At 38.5% G+C, this 23,383-nt stretch overlaps 2 protein-coding genes across 2 annotated transcripts in view; one reads left to right on the plus strand and one right to left on the minus strand.

The window, feature by feature from the left end:
• The window catches only part of LOC124291256 (voltage-dependent calcium channel type A subunit alpha-1-like), a 299,650-nt gene extending 286,508 nt beyond the window's left edge, over positions 1-13,142 (plus strand). The window contains 3 exon segments of the mRNA XM_046728197.1: positions 2,037-2,198; positions 2,200-2,284; positions 10,011-13,142. Of these exon segments, the coding sequence (XP_046584153.1) occupies positions 2,037-2,198; positions 2,200-2,284; positions 10,011-10,936 (1,173 nt within the window). The 3' untranslated portion in view covers positions 10,937-13,142.
• A 5,101-nt stretch (positions 13,143-18,243) lies between these two features.
• LOC124291252 overlaps positions 18,244-23,383 on the minus strand; it is a 74,818-nt gene continuing 69,678 nt past the window's right edge. The window contains exons 13-19 of the mRNA XM_046728193.1: positions 22,173-22,218; positions 21,657-21,792; positions 21,374-21,508; positions 21,266-21,319; positions 21,050-21,211; positions 20,699-20,887; positions 18,244-20,536 (exon numbers count right to left, since the gene is read on the minus strand). Of these exons, the coding sequence (XP_046584149.1) occupies positions 20,178-20,536; positions 20,699-20,887; positions 21,050-21,211; positions 21,266-21,319; positions 21,374-21,508; positions 21,657-21,792; positions 22,173-22,218 (1,081 nt within the window). The 3' untranslated portion in view covers positions 18,244-20,177. The remainder of the gene's footprint in view (positions 20,537-20,698; positions 20,888-21,049; positions 21,212-21,265; positions 21,320-21,373; positions 21,509-21,656; positions 21,793-22,172; positions 22,219-23,383) is intronic.

The following is a 23,383-nucleotide window of genomic DNA, read 5'->3' on the forward strand; positions in this document are numbered from 1 at the left end:
TTTAACCACTTTTATTGTTTAATTACAATTCCAGTGTCTTACTTGCATGCGTGCATTTCATTGCATGACAGTATTAGTTATAAAAAACATTACTTAGAATAAACCTGGGGAAAAACCCTTAAAATTGATTACATTAAAAATGTATATATTTTGATTATAATCGATAATCGATAATCTATAGTAGATTTGGTTTCTGATTCCCAACACTAGGAACAACCCAGGTATGCAACATTCATGGAACATCAGGCATATTAAGGACCATTGTCAACTTTATCATTGTTTCATCAGTTTGTTGTTTGGGGCTATCCAGTCCTGGGAATCTGGGAATCCTCATGTCAACATTTCATTTCTGTTATGATAACATGTATTTATAATCTCTGGAGAGATTGAGTGTGTTTGTATGCGTTTTCAAAATAATCTTTCTTTTAAGTAGCATAATGTTATGTTAAAGTGATTAACCCAAAATTATTGATACTTAAGGGTTATCTATTGTTACAGATATTAAATGTTAGTAGTTAAGAGATATTATAGCAATAATAGACAACAAAAAACAAGTTTCTGGTCAGTTTCAATGATCATTTTCGGTTTTTTAGAAGAAATATCAATTGTAAATATGGCACCAATAATTTACACCAGAGCTTCAAATTTATAAGATATATTTGAGCATTCTTGGTGTTTAGCAATACCTGTTTTTTCTTGTAGAGTTTGGAATTGAGAGATGTACCTCTAAGTGCATCTAGCACGAACCTGCCCAGTAGGGATAACTCACTAATAGCACTAGCAGCCAATCAAATAACAGCTTCCTTATCAAAGCTGAATGAGGTGATATTTCTATTCAACCTCTGATTGGTCGATCCCCAGTGTCATGTGATGTGTGTGTGGCTCTGTGGTCATCATGTGGTCACCCCCTAATCATGTTTTCTGCACCTAAAAAAAAATACCTCACATATATTCAAATCACTACCTGTGCTTTACACATTCAATAATGTATTTCTCCAGACAGTATGTGACTCATGCACAATTATTTTTTATAAATTATCATGAATACAAGAGAATCAGTTTTTTCTGAAGATCTTTTAAATATGACTTAATACTGTAAACCTATGGTATGTTACAGTAAGATTTTAAAAGAAACTATCTATTTGACTCCTGTTGCACTTTTTGACATGAAAGTATGAAGTCTGCATCCATCCCTGATATGGTGGTTTCATGTGAATTTCCTAATGTTTGTTTGATATGAATATTGTGTGTAGATACTTTCTCTGTTAGCAGAGCGCTGACACGTCGTGGGGTGTTAAATGTATTTGACATCACATCACACGCATGTTCACAATCTCTTCATTTGTATTCACTTGTTGAATTTTTAATGAAAGAACTTTTTTCCAAAGAATATGTTCATTACTTTTGAATGCCTATGTTTTCCTTTATTCAAATTATGTTTTGTTTCTTAAAGGTTTCGTCTTTCCTTAAGCCTTTCATTTTCATTTGGAATGCTTTATTTGAATGTATTTGTTAATATCAGAATTTTGAATTTAAATAATTCTTATTTTGTATTATGTTAAACTGTAATATTTTGAAAGATTTGTTTTTAGTATGGAATGACTGTAATCAAACCACAGTTTCTATGGAACTTGCACATTATACATAATCTTGATATTTATATTTATATTAGTCAAAATATATCTAGTTTTAACTGCACAACTAATTATTTCAAGTTGAGACACTTCCTGCCCATGCTTGTGACCAGTGAGGATGGTATATATCAATAGCCTAAACATGATGTTGAATGTTCAGTTGATGTTCATAAAGCCTTAAGTTTATCACCATGTCTTGCTATCAAGTCCTCTTTTTCCTCTCTCTGTAATTTAAAATATGTTTTAGTCCAGTAGAACATAGTCAACACTCTAAGCATTTCCAAGAAGTGTCTCAGGTTTTCTTCAAGCATGTGGAACTAATTGCTTTTCGATAATTGATTTTATGCACAAATGTGGCCTGAGAGAGATGCCCAAGCCTAACTGACTGCTTCCTCTTTCCAGGCCCCACGGTCAACCCAACTGGACGTCCAGAGACATGGAGCTCATACCCCATCTTCCCCTGTGTCACCAATGTCTCCACGCTCCCCCCTCCCCATACACAGTCCTTATGGGTCCCCCCGGGCATCACCTCTCCCCTCCCGCCGCTCCCCCTCTCCGAGACGCCGCTGATGTGGGCTTCGCCTCTGCTGTGTCCAACATCGTGGATCAAGCCCATCACATTGCGGAGCAGGATAGACGTAAGCACCATGGTGAGTGCTACTTCTGTACCTACAGTGGAGCTTGGAAACAGCATGAGACTCACCTCATACCTGAGCAAAGGCTAAGCTTGCTTGTGTAACCTATACCCTGTCTATAGTGTTGTTGATGCAGTCATGCTTCATGTAAATGTTTTTAGTTCAGCATTAATGAAATATTCCTTGACCTATTGAGTAATCTTGATGTCTTTCTTTTTAAAAAGATCTTCATAAAATTTACATTTGACATATCTTTTAAACATAATCTCAACCGAACAAGCATGTGAAATTAAATTCAAAATAATTTTTTTAACACAGCAGGGTATTGGTTTTTTCACTTTTATAAGTTTGGATTTTTGCTTGTAAAAATTTACTCTTTTCTGGAGTAGGACATCTGCTTCCTCCTTAAGTAGACGTTTTCACCATGTTTGTTGAAACCTGGTCTACCTGTATATTTACCACGCCAAGTGGTGTGTAGCCCTGAGATCCACCTGAAATCAGAGTATATATATATATATGTGTTTGGACGTTGCCTGTCAGCATGGCGCAACACAAACCCTGTTTCAAAACTGTACATTACAAGTGATGCATGGTTCTCTGTGTTGTGCACTTTGAACTATTTTAAGAACCTTTCTGTTAAAACAATGCACTATTCTTAAACACATGATTTCTTTTTTGATGAACAACTCTTTGAAACTTTCCACTGACCATGCAAGACAACTGTCTGTTTGATAAATAGGACAAACTCAGAGACAAATTGAATCATGACAGGACTAGTTGAAGTGAGACTAGAGACTAGATCAACTGTGACTAGAGACTAGATCCACTGACTAGGACTAGATCAACTGACTAGAGAATATGACTGACTAGGAATAGATCAACTGTGACTAGGAGTAGATCAACTGACTAGGAGTAGTGACTGTGACTACTAGATCAACTGACTAGGAATAGATCAACTGTGACTAGGAGACTAGATCAACTGTGACTAGGACTAGATCAACTGACTAGGAGTAGATCAACTGTGACTAGGAGTAGATCAACTGTGACTAGGAGTAGATCAACTGTGACTAGGAGGAATAGATCAACTGTGACTAGGACTAGATCAACTGTGACTAGGAATAGATCAACTGTGACTAGAGACTAGATCAACTGTGACTAGGAATAGATCAACTGTGACTAGAGACTAGATCAACTGTGACTAGAGACTAGCTGTGACTAGAGACTAGATCTGCTTAGATGTGACTAGGGATAGATCAACTGTGACTAGAGACTAGATCAACTGCGACTAGGAGTAGATCAACTGTGACTAGGAGTAGATCAACTCTGACTATGACTGGCTTAACTGTGACTAGGAGTAGATCAACTGTGACTATGACTAGAGTGTGACTAGGAAGTGTGACTAGGAGTAGATCAACTGTGACTATGACTAGATCAAGTGTGACTAGGAGTAGATCAACTGTGAGTAGGACTAGATCAACTGACTAGTGAGTAGATCAACTGACTAGGAGTAGATCAAGTGTGACTAGGACTAGATCAATCAAGTGTGACTGTGACTAGGAGACTAGATCAAAGTGTGACTAGGACTAGATCAACTGTGACTAGGACCAGATCAACTGACTAGGACTAGATCAAGTGTGACTAGGACCAGATCAAGTGTGACTAGGAGTAGATCAACTGTGACTAGGACTAGATCAAGTGTGACTAGGAGTAGATCAACTGACTAGGACTAGATCAAGTGTGACTAGGACTAGATCAACTGTGACTAGGACTAGATCAAGTGTGACTAGGACTGGCTTAACTGTGACTAGGACTAGATCAAGTGTGACTAGGACTAGATCAAGTGTGACTAGGACTAGATCAAGTGTGACTAGGACTAGATCAAGTGTGACTAGGACCAGATCAACTGTGACTAGGACCAGATCAACTGTGACTAGGACTGGCTTAACTGTGACTAACTCTTTCTTAGCCATAACTGGAGACTTGAACACCTCTGACAAGTGACTGTCCTCAATTTGATTACCTTGACAGAAGAAAGCATTGATGTGGCTTTGGTGGTTTTGAAATCATCTTTGGTGGCTGGGACTTGCTTCTGATTTCATCTGCTCTCACACTTCCAGACAATATCTGGACTCTCAGCTCCACTGTAGATAGTCGGGATTATGCACTTGCCTTAAGCACACTGACCATGTGTATAATGATCACACACACTTGGGAGATAACTGACAACAACTCTCTGTTGATCGATTTTCTCATGGAATGACAAAATAAACCATTGCACAAACTTGATTGCTCTTTTCACATTATTGTGATGCACAGTGATCTTCAAGTGTTCAAAATAAAGTGTAATTGTGGATTGCACAGTTTGGTTATCACTCAAGTGTGTTGTTTGGCATGATGATATTCACTTATATGTTCTTCCATTCACAGGTTATGGAAACTGCAGCTTAAATAGTTTAACTGCTTGATAATGTCTCATATCTGGCTTTACTTGCAGGCTATGATAAACGGTCCTATTTATGATAATGTTATGCTGAGGTAAAGATTCTAAAGGGTTTCTAAAATGGTGTTTATTCTCACTAAACCTAGCCCTTTGCAAATTCTATTTGTTTCAATTTTCATTACACTTCTACAGACTTCACTGGGATGGATTTTTTGGTCACCTGGGCTGAAAGTCCAAGTGAGCTTATGTCATGGCTTGTCTGTCTTCATTTGGAACATCTTCTCCAATGCTGTGATGGAGCATTGAGGACATCTATATGTTTTTGCTGTACCATGTCGCCACAGTCATATGTGTTTTAAAATAGCATTTAACATACACAATATGGTGGTTGAGCTATTTATAAAAATAACTTTCATTGAATAAATGCCAGTACTTGAACCAGGTGAGCTACAGGACTATTGCACAGTTTTCACAAATTTGTCACAGATGCAATTTTGGAGTGAGTTTCATCGTTGAAACCTTTCTTCTTATGTTTAGTAGTTAATAACAGTAGGTATTATTTCCTGTGTATTATGATACATCTCAGTTAAGAATACCTATTTTACCCAAATGTATTGTTTGAAAGTACATTTGGTCACGTTTAGTATTTCAAAAACTGCTTTTTCCAAAATTAAATTCAATAACATATATTGCGAGTTATATCCATTTTTGTTTCACCATTGTTTCTTTTGATATTTGGACAGTTAGGAAGAATATTTTCTATTAATTAGTATCCTTTCTACAATTACATTATTACTAGTTTTCTTATAGTAGTTTTTGTCTTTTTGGGGACAGGTTTTATGACTTTTATATAATCAATACTGCGTTACAATGCATGTGTATTCATGAATCACGGCAACAAATACTATCCCCTTTCAACAGTGTTTCAAATATTCAAGCATCACAGGAACAAACAGCACACCTGTTCAACTATGTTTCAAATATGCATCACAGGAACAAATAGCACACCTGTTCAACATTGTTTCAAATATTCATGCATCACAGGAACAAATAGCACACCTGTTCAACAGTGTTTCAAATATTCATGCATCACAGGAACAAATAGCACACCTGTTCAACATTGTTTCAAATATTCATGCATCACAGGAACAAATAGCACACCTGTTCAACATTGTTTCAAATATTCATGCATCACAGAAACAAATAGCACACCTGTTCAACAATGTTTCAAATATTCATGCATCACAGGAACGAATGACACACCTGTTCAACATTGTTTCAAATATTCATGCATCACAGGAACAAATAGCACACCTGTTCAACATGTTTCAAATATTCATGCATCACAGGAACAAATAGCACACCTGTTCAACATTGTTTCAAATATTCATGCATCACAGAAACAAATAGCACACCTGTTCAACATTGTTTCAAATATTCATGCATCACAGGAACAAATAGCACACCTGTTCAACATTGTTTCAAATATTCATGCATCACAGGAACAAATAGCACACCTGTTCAACATTGTTTCAAATATTCATGCATCACAGGAACAAATAGCACACCTGTTCAACATTGTTTCAAATATTCATGCATCACAGAAACAAATAGCACACCTGTTCAACAGTGTTTCAAATATTCATGCATCACAGAAACAAATAGCACACCTGTTCAACATTGTTTCAAATATTCATGCATCACAGAAACAAATAGCACACCTGTTCAACATTGTTTCAAATATTCATGCATCACAGAAACAAATAGCACACCTGTTCAACATTGTTTCAAATATTCATGCATCACAGAAACAAATAGCACACCTGTTCAACAGTGTTTCAAATATATAATCATGCATCATGCATCACAGAAACAAATAGCACACCTGTTCAACATTGTTTCAAATATTCATGCATCACAGGAACAAATAGCACACCTGTTCAACTGTGTTTCAAATATATAATAATGCAAATATCATAAATGCACATTTGTTTCTTAAACATAAAGATATTATTTTCAAGTACACAGCTTAATGAACCCATGATTCAATTAATATTCAACATTTATATGAATTTGCTTGCTTGGCTTGTTTCTGTTAAAGCACCAATGTCAAATACTTCACTATGATAAGATACTGAGTGAAGGTCATTTACAAAGTAGGTCACATCAGATCACCTTGCTAATCACCCAATCAGTGTTGATGTATGTAAATTCTCAGTACAAATGAACATTCAGACAAGAAAAACTGATTTCTGCTATCTCAAAAATAAAGTTGACATGGTTCCAAATGTTTATAACTGAAATTGAGCCATGTTGTTGTGGATATTTTATACAATTGTGAGTGCCCATGCATTTACATTGAAACAGAACTATGAAGGTATTTAACATATGTTATATTACACTTTCTTAGTATAGTACAGATTCTAGTACTTTTGTTGGGTTGATTCCCATCCGGGATTCGAACCCACACCCTCAGAGTCAGACACCTAATCGCTAGCACACAAAGTCAGACGCCTAGACCACTCAGCCACCGCAGCTTCCACATAATGGAAATGAAAATCCACAGTGCCATTTAGAGCTCAACCCAACAAAAGTACTAGAATCTGTACTTTACAAAGAAAGTGTAATCCGAAATATAACATATGTTACATTTGACCACTTTCTAAATGGCATTGTGTATTTCATAGCTTTCGGCCGTGGGAGCCATGCCAATAAACACATATCAGAGGGGTACACAAAGTCTGCAGTCTAGACTACCAGTTGTCTGACTTCCATTTTTGTGGAAGCCGCGGTGGCTGAGCGGTCAAGGCGTCTGACTTTGTGTGCTGGCGATTAGGTGCCTGACTCTGAGGGTGTGGGTTCGAATCCCGGATGGGACTCAACCCAACAATAGTACTAGAATCTGTACTTTACGAAGAAAGTGTAATCCCAAATATAACATATGTTACATGTGACCACTTTCTAAATGGCATTGTGTATTTAATATTTTATGGAGGTATTGTTTGGTAATCTGGTGATATTAAGCATTTTTCTGGGCTCAAATTGGATTTTATTTCCTAATGTGTAGATTTTGGTTTATAAATAAGATAACATTATTGCTGGAACAGAATTTTAGTACGCTGGATGTCTTGTGAAGAATAATGGGGAGATTTTGGAGCTGAAGTGTTGTGTTGAGATCTACAGCAGTAGACAGCCTTTCCTTGCAGCCAAGTTAATACGAGGGTTCATTGAAATGTTCTGAGCCTCACACTGAAGTAATAGCATAATAGTGAGATCTTTCCTATGGACATTTCATAATGTATGGCACTTAGGACTATCTTAGCGCTAAGAGAGCTTCGAAAATCTAGGCCCTGAAATCCAGGATATGGTAATGACTCACACCAAATAACTAAGCATCATATAGTGCTGGTTCAGTATGTGCTTCCCAGATGAGAGTGCACTTTATAATCACAGAAACTTTGGCAATGAAGAGAGTGGCAGCTTCTTGTGTCCAAACACTTCTGAGGTTGGACAATTAACACACTGGGCACGATGTGTCTGGTGATAAGAAATGGAAGCATTTGACATCATCATCAAAGAAGGCAATGACCATCCCATCAAAGTTCTGCAACCAGGTTCTGGGATGCCAAGGATGTCATAATGGTAGACTATCTTCCTAAAGACCTGACAATGAACAGAGTATATTGTGAGATGAAATTCAGACCATAAAAGGGAAGATGCATGACAAATGGTGTACTCTTCCATCTGGACAACACACCAGTGCTGGAATCACTCATTGCCATTTCTACAGTCCATAGGTTCTTGACTTCCTTCAGCAGCCACCATAATCTCTTGATCTGACTCCACCATACTTCCATTTGTTTCCCAACATAAAAAGACTCGAACTATTAAGTCATTGTGAAGAACAGACAAGGAAAGGACTTCAACAAAACAAGGATAAAACCACTCCAACATTTTTGGTAAAGGAGCATCAGTGTGGAGTGAGTGAGTGAGTTCAGTTTTACGCCGAACTCAGCAATATTCCAGCTACATGGCGGCGGTCTGTAAATAATCGAGTCTGGACCAGACAATCCAGTGATCAACAGCATGAGCATCGATCTGCGCAATTGGAACCGATGACATGTGTCAACCAAGTCGGAGAGCCTGACCACCCGATCCCATTAGTCACCTTTTACAAGCATGGGTTACTGAAGGCTCATTATAACCCAGACCTTCACGGGTCGCATCAGTGTGGAAGGGGATTTCGGTTGGAAAATGCAGCATTTCAATGTCTTTAGGTCAAGATTTTCTATATGTGGCTCAGAACAGATCAATTATCCCTTGTAGCTCGTCTTGGCAGAAACAGTTTCAAAAATGACTCAAAAACTTATGTTAAATGGTGTTGTGAAGGGGTTAAACCTGTTAGCATTGTGCTTGTATCCACAGACCAACATAAACTTTACATGGTAATGATATAGTTGGTACAATGTGGATTCTGGTCAATTGAGGAATAATGCAAGTATATGTATTGTTAAGAATACCTGATGATGAAATGCAGTGTGATGCTCTCACTAATCAATATAAAATATGTCCTTTGTAGTATCAACTGTGCTTGAAAATAACCTGATCTTGTGCAGATTTCATGAATATATACATTCCAAATTACAACTTCACTCCAAATTTTAAAATAACTAATGCTAAATTCTTTGTGGGGAATCTAAGTCTACAACTGAGTTTTGGTTTTACGCCGCTTTTAGCAATATTCCAGCAACATCACGGCGAGGGACACCAGAAATGGGCTTCACACATTGTACCCATGTGGGGATTCGAACCCGGGTCTTCGGCGTGGTTACGAGCCAACACTTTAGCCACTAGGCTACCCCACCTCCCCCTCTAAGACTACAAGACCAGATATAGTCATACAATTCCAGTGAGCTACAGTACCTAATGGCTTGGTTTGATTGCAATAGGCCTTGAAATTCTGTTTTGAAATGCTACTACTGATTGAGGAAATATGTCATGTTTATGTATTTTTCATGATTTCTCTTAATACAACATTTTTATTCACTGTGCTTTAAAGCCGACTTCATCATATAATATTTCCAACTGAATGAATTTTTGATTGAATATTTAGATTTTTCCAAAATTGACAATACATATGAATGATATACTCTTTCATCTGGAAATCAATTCCTTTTTCACTTTTGTACAATAAGACGTCAATATTTTTCAAATGATGAAATTTTTCTATACTAAGTAACACAAGGCACTACATCTGCAGTTTCACAATTATAAGATTTGTGGATGTACTTTCTTCTGCAGGCCATCGCCATGATGACAGTTTGAGTGTTCCAAGCTCTCCTCAGATGCGTGGTCGGACACATTCCCGCAACATCCGCCCTCCCCTAACACAGCAGCATCCAGTGTATGGCTCTCCCCACCCTAGTCCTAAACCACCCCGCAAAAACAGGGACTCCACTTTCTACAGATCTACATCATTAGAAAACCGATCTCGGAGCCCTTCGCCTAACCCTAACTTGTCGCAGTCTCAACTAGAATACTACGGTTCAGCAAACCTGACCGACAGATCCCGTAGTCCAAGCCCTGCCCAGTCACCTCCTAAACGTGTTGGGCGAAAGTTACCACCGGTGCCCGCGTCAAAACCATCATCATTAAATCTTGCTCAACCAAAACTGAAAGAAAGCATGCCCAGAGTAATGCCGTCTCCAACAGTTCCACAGCCACCAAAAAGCCCAGGGAGTATTAACTTTCCCAAGCTGAACGCATCACCAACGCACCTCCCCAAACTGAACATCCCGCCTCATTCCTCGCATCATGTGCCTCCACCAGGCCGGCTTGGGAGACCTGAGCCTTATAGTCCCACAGAGAGAAACAATCTCAACAAACTTAGTGACCCTAAATCTCACACCTTACCTATCGCTCAAAGGACTAGTGGTTACCATGGTGATTCACCGTACCATGGAGCTGACCGTGGAGGCCGACAGTCTGGCCGAGCACCAGATACTCATGCCAGTGATAGGAGTAGATTTTTAGCCAATCAGTTTGCAGATACACCACCCCAGGAGACAGGGGGAAGTGGGCGGGGATCTCGGTCTGCTGCTACCCTTCCCAATGGTTTTAAACCCAAGGTGAAGGGCAAAGGACGGAAGCCAGAGAAATATGAACTTCGCAGTGATAGTAACATTCCTTTGCATAATGAATCTGATGAAGAGGATGATTGGTGTTAGCGTTTGTGCTTAATTAGGATTTTCCAATTTATTCTGGTTGCCTTGGAGACCATTTGGTTACCATGGATACCAAAGAAGCATGTGGTTTCCGGTTTCTTTTCTATGTGTGATCATTCAAGACAATGTGAAGACCAACTGATATGAATGCTGCTTTTTTTTAAATGGAATATCTTCATAACCACTTCCATAATGTGCTCTTAAGTGTGTTTCCATGACAACTGTGGGTGTGGATACCATATATTGTGTGGATTACGTACAGTGTACATGGCATACAGATAGCACTACTCAGATGCAATGCTCAGTGAGGTCTGTCCAACCAGTCCTCTAGGCAGTCACGAGATGAGAGTCCACATTCACACCCAAACTTTCTCCTTGTGGACACTGGTCTTCTAGATCTTGTCAACTGGCTTCCTGCCAGGCTAATTCCTAGTGTATATCATGTACTGCAGTAACTGCTGCCGATAATGGCACTGGACAGTCAGCTGGTAGAGGACTACCATTCATGTTGCTAATCTGACCAGTTTTCACCAGTTGTTAAGCACGCTGGATACTCTTATATTCAGTAATGTTGTTATTCCATGTTTAAATAGGTGTATGTTGGTGATATGACAAAATGTGTAAATGTACATGCTGTCCAACATTCAAGTTGTTTCTGACCAAACACTATAGAGACCAACTATTTAACTGAAAAGAATGGTTTAGAAATAGCTATCTTATTGAGAGTTCTACAGTCTGCATAGGTTTTGCCATGCAGAAAATATACTCCACATTTGCTCATGTAGATACGCTTGCAAAAGTAGGAATATATGAGAAGTGGATTTATAATGTCAAAATTATGTTGTAAAGGCTGTTTTGCATAATTTATAACAAGGACCTGTTGTTATCTAAAATTGTTTTTCTGCATTATGAAAAGGCAAAGATGGTATAGAATAGTATTGTTCTATTGCTGAACAGTCAAGATGAAATTGTGGCTGTATATGTTCCAATATTTCAAGTCATCTGTCATCGGTGACCTTGTTAACGCTAGTTGCAGGTGATGTACATAGTTACTAGTTTGAAAGTGATATACTATTCCCATGCACAGGTTTTCACTTCAGGAATTATTGTGAATTTGTCATTTGTTTTCTTTTTTGAATTTATTTATATTTTCCTTAATTTTGTGCTGATCCAGCAGAGTCAATGTGATGTTGAAATAGTAGAAGACAATAGTGTTTCGTAGAACTTTCATTCTCACTTGTAAGAGGTAATGGGTGATATTAAGCTTTGTCATGTGTCGGAATTCTTCAACCTTGTCAAATGTATATCTCTTAGGCTGAAATAACGAATCAGTCACATCAGTTACTGTCTCATTGCTTTGGCTGTTCAGATCAGTCATATCCATAAATATCTCATTGCTTTGGCTGTTCAGATCAGTCATATCCATAAATATCTCATTGCTTTGGCTGTTCAGGTCAGTCATATCCATAAATATCTCATTGTTAAGGCTGTTCAGATCAGTCATATCCATAAATATCTCATTGTTAAGGCAGTTCAGATCAGTCATTTCCAAACTATCTCATATCCACATCAACTATCTCATGTTCATGTCATATCTGTTAATATCTTTGGTCATGGTTGTCTAGCCAAGTCATATTTATTAAATATCATTGATCAAAGCAGTCTAGCCAAGTCATATCTATTAAATATCATTGATCAAGGCAGTCTAGCCAAGTCATATCTATTAAATATCATTGATCAAGGCAGTCTAGCCAAGTCATATCTATTAAATATCATTGATCAAGGCAGTCTAGCCAAGTCATATCTATTAAATATCATTGATCAAGGCAGTCTAGCCAAGTCATATCTATTAAATTTCACTTATCAAGGCTGTCAAGCCACATCATATCTATAAATATCATTGTTCAAGGCTGTCTAGCCAATTCATATCTATAAATATCATTGTTCAGTGCTGTCTAGTCCCATCATATCTGTCACAATCTCAAGATTTTAGACTGTGCAGATCTGTTACACTGTTTCTCCAAGTCTCTTTACACCAGGAATATCCATCACTCTCTCAGACTGTTACTCATTGTTACTCAGAGTTTATGGTATAAATGACTTTCTCATGTCCATTCAGAACCTTAACACATCTGTTTCATGGTTATATTCATGTTAAGTTAAGATTGTTGTCTGTTTTAGACAAATGGTACCACTGATATTTTCAAAATAATTTTTGCTCCAAATTCTGTAGCAAGCTATGTCTGATGGTAGAAGGTATATTTATTTGAAGTCATATTGAAATTATTCGTGATAGGAATAATGGTGATTGTAAATAGAGACAAACTCACAGTCCCATCGAATTTGAATGTGATTTGTAGATTATCACATGTGGCATCATTAGTCAAGACAGAGGCCCACTTTACCCGCTCAACTAAACACTCGCATGCTGAAACAAAAAAGAGATCATAAAGAATTTTACTGAAGCAATTATACTGGAAGATTTGTCTGTCCACCTATTAGTAAATCAGAAATAGGTATGAGATAAGCCAGTACCATGGTGACATTGAAACATAATCATGATCCGGAGGTTTGTTTGTGTTTACATGAGAGATTTGTTTATTGTATCTCAGGTGTTCAGCTATTTATTGTCAGATGTATTATGTTTTATCACATGGTGTTTTTGTGCCTTTTTGTGAGCTGGCCTCATGTGTAGCCCAAGTTATTGTATATAGGATCTACATACAGCGCTTCTAGTCAACTTAGAAAGTCAGCAGGCCAATGGATTCTATCATCATAAGTACAATGATCTCACTGCTATACACAGTACTCACAAAGATATATGATGTCATCCATTTAAAAATATGTTGAAATATATTCAGATTTTATGAATTTGATAGATTTGAATTTAAGTACTATTATTCCTATAGTTATGTATTCATTGTCCCGGACACCTTGTTCTTGAAGTATCTCCAATGCTTGTCATTAGGACCAGGTGATGGTGTAGTGATGGCACCCATTACGGCAACCTGTGTTTGTGTGGATGCACTGTAGGGAGACTGTATGCCACACATAACACTACTTCTGTCCTTTTTAATAAGTTACAACACTTTGAAACAGTCATGTTTGTTTGACTATCCTATAGTGTGCCCAAACTGTCCCCTTTGTACAAACTGGTTGATGTTCACAGTGTCTGGCTTCATCCTGTATCTTGGAGGCAGGCTTTAAATTATTGAAGTAAATACTCAGCAGCAAATCAGATTTGAAAATATAATCTTGCTCTCTCATATTAAAACAGGTGTTTGTGATTCATCATCAATGACTTTCGACAATATGCTTTTATAACAAACACCTTTTTGGAAACATTTTTGTCCTAAGCTAGGTGTTAGCTGCTATACCATATCATTTAGGTGTTTAGTATGAACGTAATACGACCATTATATTGCAGCATGTACCAGATTTAGAACTGTAGGAAATTGTACAGTACTAAGGGCTCCATGCTCATATATCCATAAAACACTATGTACTGTCTAGTTGACAGCTCCACTTACAGGAGGCCATATATAGATCAAGTTGAAACAAGACTATGAATGATGCTGATGCTTGTTATTGCTGATGTTCATCAAGGTGCTCCCATCTTAAACATACAACAAATGGTAAATACATAGAGAAGGGGAGAGTATTCCCACATAGGAGTGGTTCCATCTCCGAGGCAGCTTCAGTTGGCCTAGTTACAGTTCTTATTGTCTGTAATGGATTGTTAGTTCTCACAAATATTATCAGAAGTCGTCTATTGTAAGTTATTTGTGAATGCATGTTAAAGAGCCATATATGTCTATTGTTGTTAGCTCATTTTGTATGTTTCTTCCACAGAACCCACAGTTTATTGTTACAGATGTTTGCTGGTTCATGCATTATTGTTATAGTACTAGTTCTAACTATTGACAACAACCTTACAATATATCAGCATCAGTTAAGAAACAAGTCTTGTGACAAGGACACTGTGATATGGAAAATACTTGAATCATGTTTACAGAACAACATGAGTGTATGATTACTATCACTGTCATCACATAGTCACTTGTTCATTTGTAAATAGATGGTGTCTTCTCTCTTTTTGTTTTCAAAATTTAAATTAAGAAATCCTAACAGTCGTATATCTGTTGAAATTAGTCAATAATCTTGCACAGTCACTCGCTATGATGTGCTGATCTTCTAGTTTTAGTAATATTATTTTGTTATTTCCATTATTATCTTTATTGATACTTATACATTTTGCTGCATGGATGTGTTTGCCATACGGTTTTCTATGCAATTTTCTCTTGTGAGTTTCTGAAAAAAAACAGTGAATGTGACGATCATACCAACTGTAAACTTGTTGTATATTGTGTAAATATAAGATCTTATATTTATAATGACATCCACGTTATATTTGTAAATTTTCACACATTTGTCAGGAAGGTGTTTTTGTTGAGAAAACAACTTCTTGATTCTGTTGATATACTAGGTCCTATGTTCGCTCACGACTTGCATTCAATGTATTGACTAAATTTTCATAATCATTTTTGTTAGAATCTTGACCTGTAGATATATACTAGTGTTGTTGAAGTGTTGACCGCTTCCTCACTGTTTGTTGTGCGGTATGTATAGAAACAATAGGATATAGAAGGGAACCCTGTCGCCCTCCATTCCCACCTTATAAAGAGACAGTGATCAGTGGTCCATGTTCGACGTAGTTCAAACAATCAAACATTGCAGCCACCTCATGATGACTGGCAGGCTTTTCAGCATGTTAAAGTGCTCCTGAAAATTTATCAATAACTTGTTTTTATTCTACTCAATCTCGCCTTAAAATTAAAATATCTTAAAAATTGGAAGTTATTTGTTGTCTTTTGTCCTACATGAGTTTTGAGTTTGGGCTTTGTGAGGAGGACTTCACAAAAACCATTAGCAACTAAATGCCACCCATACATACAGAAAGAAGGAATGAACAGACCTGTATCCTACTGGAAAGTCTTTGCAGATACAAGAGCAACTCCTCCGAGACAATAAAGGAAAATGTTTTTCTCCGGATTGTTGATTCCCAAAAGGTAAAATTATAGGTATTGCCCAAAAGAAAGAAAAAGTGGGAAATAAAAATAAATATTATAAAGCAGAATTAAATCTAAAAAAATCCTAAAAGCATATTTACAGACAATTCAAGACCAAAAGGTGATGGTGATCTTGATAAATGGCCTCCCATGGATGACAATGAAAGGTTCCACCCTATAAAATGTTTGAATACAATATAAAATCTTCACAAGGAGTTTGACAAATCTTGTCATACTGCTCTTCCAACAATATCATTTATAGAGAGCAGAATGGAGCAAGGAAGAGATGTAGGGATGCAAGGATCAACTTGCCACTGTAACGACTCCATGTGCTGTATTTACTAGCATACTACTCTGTCCCTCATGAATGGATTCTGAGGTATCTTGACTGCAGTGACCTATCTGAGCAACTACTTTATTTACTGAAGTCTTTGATGAGTTGCTCGTTGACTCAACTTGAGATGTACTCGCAAGGGCAGGTGCAGACTTCATAGTCTATTCTAATCAGAAGGTAATATTCTATGGGGACTTTTTTGTCTTTTAATCCTTCGACCTTCCTGCTCAATAAAGAGGAGGGTTGCCATCCCAGACCTACACACCACAGATTCCCAACATCACTTACTCATGTGCATAACATGGATGACATCACCTTCCTTTCTAAAGGAGACGTCAATTAGTTCTATCAACATGAGTAGGACATTTTGACTAATTAACTTGAAAAGTGTTGAATGATGACCCAGTCAAGTTATATAGGGGCAGGAGTTATTGAGCAACTTTTGGAAAATCAGACATACATGTATCACAGTTGTCTAAATGATGACAATGACAACGATGACAATACTTTATTACCCCTAAGGAAATTCTTTATACATTTGAAAGTGATCACATAATTAAATATTAAAAATGACAAAGTTTAAGAAAACACAACACAATAGACAAACAAAGTTAACAGTCATTTAAACGGCGAATATATGCTGGAATAAAAGAATTTTGAGCTCTTTTTGTTTTTAAACGGGGCATTTGGTATTGGCAGCCTGAAGGAAAAACATTATATTCAGAAAATATAACATGGCTGGAATCCGATAAAATTCCCTCAGCAAGGATAAGAACACTTGAAGTAAAAGACGATAATCCGAAACAGACACACCAGAGATTTTACTTGCAATTAAAATGATTTTGCTTTTGATATAAAGAGAGCCCTACCAGCATTGAACTGAAAAGGTTAAAATACTTTTTAAAGAAACAATGATAAAACGACAGAATCACCTCTTAGTATATGTTAAAAGATTCAGTTTGCGCATAAAATACAATCTTTTAACTGACATTTCTTAAAACTAAAATCAGTGTTTGGACACCACTGAAGTTGTCAATAATAGTGCCAGGATATTTGAACTGTGTTACAATTTCGACAGTTTCACCCTTGATTTCAACTGGCATAGTGTCTCTTTTTGGTTTCTAAAATCCACGATGAATATGTAATGAAATGTTGACTGCACTAGTGGTACAACAACAACTCTGAGCATATACAGGGTGTCATGGAAAATGATTCATTTAAAGGCCTGTTTGCAAACCCAAAAAATCCCAAGGGTTTCTAATTGGCCTAGCTATTCCTCAACAGTGTAGATGTTATCAGCCCATGAGTGACAGGACTGTAGCGGTTATGGTGCCTGAAGATTAATAATGATGAATTATTATGGATATACATAGATTCTAATGTTTTTGTTGCTTAACAATGACATTTGAATCTATGTCGAAACGCTGCCTCCACAGAATAAAAGAAGTTGTATATCCATAATAATTGATTCTTCATCAACTCAACTTTAAAATGCCCATCAAAGAAGTTGTGGGTGCCTGGTAAGAGCCTGACAATGTCAAGGTTAACATTGGAATTTACTACTAGAATAAGCATGTGCCTTATAGTAAATGTCGACAACCTTTGCTACTCTTAATTTGATGATTATAAGAGATTAATTTGAAAGCATATGTAAATATTTTCCATAATAAAATTTTCAATATGGTGATGTCAGCATCAAATAAGGGTACTTCTAACCCTGCACAGCATGGTGTCAAAGTGGGAGGGGTTATTTTCACAGCCTGCCTGAAATATGAAACCCTGAAAGAAACTTTTAAACACTCACAGGCTTGTTTCTGTGGAAACACACCTACTCTGGCCACCTGACTGATAGTGGGAAATTCAAATCTGGATTTAAAAAATAGAAATATATATATATTTTTTCAAAATGTATGTTTTATAGGCTGCCTGCATACATACATTTTAACGTGAGCCTTCATAACACTTCTTTATGCTATGGCTTAATTTCATAATGAACCGGTAAGTCAATTTTGTGATACTTGATGGAATGTACTTGAATACTGCATTGCTTTGCATCGAAAGACAGCTTTGACAAGGCAAGGAGGCCACATACCATCTGTGTATCGGTTTGAACGCCGGCCTATGAACATCTTTGGAAAAATAGGCCCAAATACAGCCTAGGAACAAATCCTGCCAAAAACATGATCTTGTCCTCCTAGAAAAAAGCCAATGTATGTTATTGAATTTGCTGTCCCTCTGGACCCCAATATAATTCAGGAAAAGCTAAATATGTGGACCTCACCTTGAAATGTCTTATATACCATGTCTTATATACCAAGTAACAAGTTGTCCGACCAGGTGCTTATATAATCCCGGAAGTGTTTACTTCAGACTGACACTTCTTTGAAACACATTGATTTATATGCCACATCGTCATAGGTAAGTTACCTCAAGAGTCAGCGAGCTACTCCTGTACACTAAACAGTGAGCGGAAAGCCTGCTTGTCTATGTTTGCATGTGTATTTCTCAGTTTTGAGTAATTAATGTATCAACAAACAAACACTGAAGCCATTTTGAGAGTAATGACTTTCTATCAGATATCTCTGTACATGTATTCCTGCAGTCTGACTTGTTCATGCCAGAGGAGATTTTTATCAATGTACATGAATACAATATAAACAATTTGATAATCCTAATTCAGGTGCTTTGAATAAAAAGTAAATGACACACCTGAGTGTATCTGTGAATCACAAAAACATTGTAAAATCAACACAAACTTTACATATGTACAAACAACACACGTCAATGTAACAAAATCAACAAAGTATATGTCAACACAGTATATGTACAACCAACACATGATGGTGTCGGCCGCTGCTCAACATCCTTCAGGAATAATCCTTGGCAACGACTGCTCTGCCTTCAGTTAAAAGGCCTTGACAACCCTCCATTCCACAAAGAGTACTGACACAAGCCTGTGTCTGTTGTTTCTAAGAAGGGACAATGCTACCTTTTGTTGCCAAGTGGAAGGTAACTGGGGCTTCAAGAGATGATTGTTAGCAACTGGTTTCTTCGAGATATGATTGTTCGCTACAGATGATCAATAGATGATTGTTCGCTACAGATGATCAATAGATGATTGTTAGCTACAGATGGTCAACAGGTGATCCTGCCTCGGTTACAGTTCGGCAATGGTAGACAGTTGTAAAATACTACTCTGTGCACTCTCACAAACACAACAATAATGTTTTGAAATTTTGTATTTTAGCAACATAGTATTTAGACCACATCCTTTGTAGGTGAGACATTTTTTGTAAAGTTTTGTATCATGTTTATAAATATGCTTTATGACCATTCTCTTGATAGGGAATGACAGATTTGACAGACCTTGTATTTAAACATTTTTTGACTGAGGACAGGAAGCTAATCAATCTTAGAAGATGTCTGGCACAGGAAATAGCATTCACTTCATGACTCTTTGAACTGGGATCTTAAAACCACCATTTCTAGCAGGAAGCTTTGTGGATTTGTATGACTGTATAAGAGTGGTGGCTCTTGTAGAGACATCGCTATACTTGACATGGGGTGAGAAGCATAAGAGTCCTGGAGGATGCTTGGCACCGGGCTACTGCTCACAGGTTCTTGTGGCATGGGATGGTTATTAGAACTGCTTAGTGTGGTGCTACGTCCAATGGATGTCACAGTTGTAGTGTCCTCTTTGGCTTGAGTATACACAGCCTGCTGGTTGTTGTTCAATCTTGAAACCATATTCTGACATGTCGTGAAAGGAGCACTGTTTATTATTGGTAGATTGTGTTCCTGTAAACCTTTATCACCTGAGACAGACGTCCTGCAGTCAGGTTCAACCCTTTGTCGGTAGTGATGCTGCTGGTGCAGTGTTGTAGTCACTGCCATTACAAGACATCATATTGCTCTCAGCAGCATCTTGGGCTGACATCCAGCTGTGTGGTGTAACTAGTAGTCCTGACAATGAAGAAAAGCCTGGCTGTGTACCTATGTCTGACATGGTTGTAAGACAGGATGAATCTGATGAGGAAATTTTTGAACCTTGATTTGTATCCAGTTGAAAATCTGGCACAAACTGAGATTTGCTTGAAGAAAATGTGAATGGGTGTTGACCTGTCTTCGTCATGAGCTGTGAACCACCTGGCTGTGTCATGAGTTGAGGTCCACCTGGGTGTGTCATGAGCTGTGAACCACCTGACTGTGTCATGTGCCGTGAACCAGCTGGTTGTGGCATGAGTTGTGAACCACCTGGCTGTGTCATGAGCTGTGAACCACCTGACTGTGTCATGAGCTGTGAACCACCGGACTGTGTCATGAGCTGTGAACCACCTGACTGTGTCATGACCTGTGAACCACCTGACTGTGTCATGAGCTGTGAACCACCTGGCTGTGACATGAGCTGTGAACCACCTGGCTGTGTCATGAGCTGTGAACCACCTGGCTGTGTCATGAGTTGAGGTCCACCTGGCTGTGTCATGAGTTGAGGTCCACCTGGCTGTGTCATGAGTTGAGGTCCACCTGGCTGTGTCATGAGCTGTGAACCACCTGACTCTGTCATGTGCCGTGAACCACCTGGCTGTGGCATGAGCTGTGAACCACCTGACTGTGTCATGAGCTGTGAACCACCTGACTGTGTCATGGGCTGTGAACCACCTGACTGTGTCATGAGCTGTGAACCACCTGACTGTGTCATGAGCTGTGAACCACCTGGCTGTGGCATGAGCTGTGAACCACCTGGCTGTGGCATGAGCTGTGAACCACCTGGGTGTGTCATGAGCAGTGAACCACCTGGCTGTGGCATGAGCTGTGAACCACCTGGCTGTGGCATGAGTTGAGGTCCACCTGGGTGTGTCATGAGCTGTGAACCACCTGACTGTGTCTTGTGCCGTGAACCACCTGGCTGTGTCATGAGTTGAAAACCACCTGGCTGTGTCATGAGTTGAGGTCCACCTGGGTGTGTCATGAGCTGTGAACCACCTGACTGTGTCATGGGCTGTGAACCACCTGACTGTGTCATGAGCTGTGAACCACCTGACTGTGTCATGAGCTGTGAACCACCTGGCTGTGTCATGAGCTGTGAACCACCTGGCTGTGGCATGAGCTGTGAACCACCTGGCTGTGGCATGAGTTGAGGTCCACCTGGGTGTGTCATGAGCTGTGAACCACCTGACTGTGTCTTGTGCCATGTGCCGTGAACCACCTGGCTGTGTCATGAGTTGAAAACCACCTGGCTGTGTCATGAGTTGAGGTCCACCTGGCTGTGTCATGAGCTGTGAACCACTTGGCTGTGACTGTGTCATGAACTGTGAACCACCTGGCTGTGCCATCATCTGAGTACTTGACAGGCAATTGCTACTCCAAGTGTTTATATCAGACTGTTGTACCTTTGGCCAAAGGTGAAGTTGCTGATACAAAGGCGTCAGTGGTCCTATGTGCTGACTAGATTGGGTCTGGTTAAAGAGGATAAAGAAGTACATGCAGCAGGTTGTAAACAGTAAACCTATCATTTGAATCTGAATCACCTAATCAAATACTGAATAATCAGGTTTTTGACATTTATTTTGTTTCATTTACATCAAAACCCTGTTGCATACCAGATACATTCTAAATTACCTACTGTGCTTACATGGTGCAATCTTTAACCATAACGGGAATGTGTGGAATATGTCAGAAACTAATTTTCTGTATAATATTGTGTTTTAGTAGTATAGAGCAGTATGTTGTGGGCTTGCAGGCAGTATGTTACACAATGTGGCTGGTCTGTCTGTCATGGTTAGCAGCCAGTAGTATAAGAACAACAGCCAGGCATGTCTAGTCACAATATACTTACATCACACCATCCAGGAGCATCCACACTTACACCTCGCCGTCTTCTTCTGAAACCAAAGGCATAAAATGCTGTGACCAAGAAAATTATTTCAAAGTTAACCACTGAATGAATGATGATACTTAATCAACAGTGATACAGAACTTGGTTTCTTCTAATTTCCTTTTCCTGCTGGGTGTATTTCATTGCTTTCGTTGTCATGCTTGCAACTGACATTGTGACTTCACCAGGTTACACTACTACAGAAGGAATTGGGATGGATGATCTTCATGGCTGACAGTCAGTCACATTGCGATATCATTAGGTTACTCTCATGCTGTTACAGAGCACACCCACCTCCTTGGTGCAGTGGTTAGAACCCTTGACGGAGAGCAGAAGGTCGCGGGTTTAATCCCCGGTCACGTCATACCAAAAGATATGGACAGATCAAGAGGGGGTTGTGCACCCCCACTTTTGTCCTAAAGGTTTATCAAATGACCATTGAAACTCTCGTGAAAATGAAGTGTGCACCCCCTCTTTCTCAAAAGTGTGAACCCACCCCACCCTCCCCCCACTTTCACAAAAAGCTGTATCCACCCCTGAATTCGAAAGAAGTTAAAATATGGTACTTGTTGGTCCCTGCCTTGCGCTCGCCATTAATGGGTACAACAAGGACTGGTCAGCTCGGAGTCAGTATAATGTGTCTGAGTGGGGTATTCATGCTTCACTGCGGCATGGTATATCAGTGAGCTTGCACTATAAAACCAGCATAAGTCTGGGCTAGTACCAGCAGCCACACATACACACGCATGAGCAAAACATTCTAAAGTATGAGGTTAAACCCCAATTCACCTCACAGAGCATACTGACACATACAGTAGCTGGCCATAAGTGAGTCATCATTAGTGAAATTCCCATAGACTTGCATGGTAATTAACTATTACAAGAATAATTTTCATAAATCTAGTTTCGGTCGAATTGCTTTTAATGCTTACCTACCAGCTGGGAAATCATCTCAGCTACATACACATAATTTACATTCAATTTACCGATGATTATTAAGAAAACTGCAACTATTTAAACAACACATATTAGACATACCAGTCAGGTTTAACATGGCTGTGTATGGGGTAGATTAAAACTTGTATGTACCTATGATGCTTAATCAGGTGTCATTCGGTAACTAATTAACGGAAAGATGAAAGGAAATTATGTACACATAGCTGAAGATGATT

The sequence above is a fragment of the Haliotis rubra genome, unplaced genomic scaffold (assembly GCF_003918875.1).
Source record: "Haliotis rubra isolate DU_JTF1 unplaced genomic scaffold, ASM391887v1 Scf488, whole genome shotgun sequence".
In the NCBI taxonomy this organism is placed as follows: Eukaryota; Metazoa; Mollusca; class Gastropoda; order Lepetellida; family Haliotidae; genus Haliotis; species Haliotis rubra.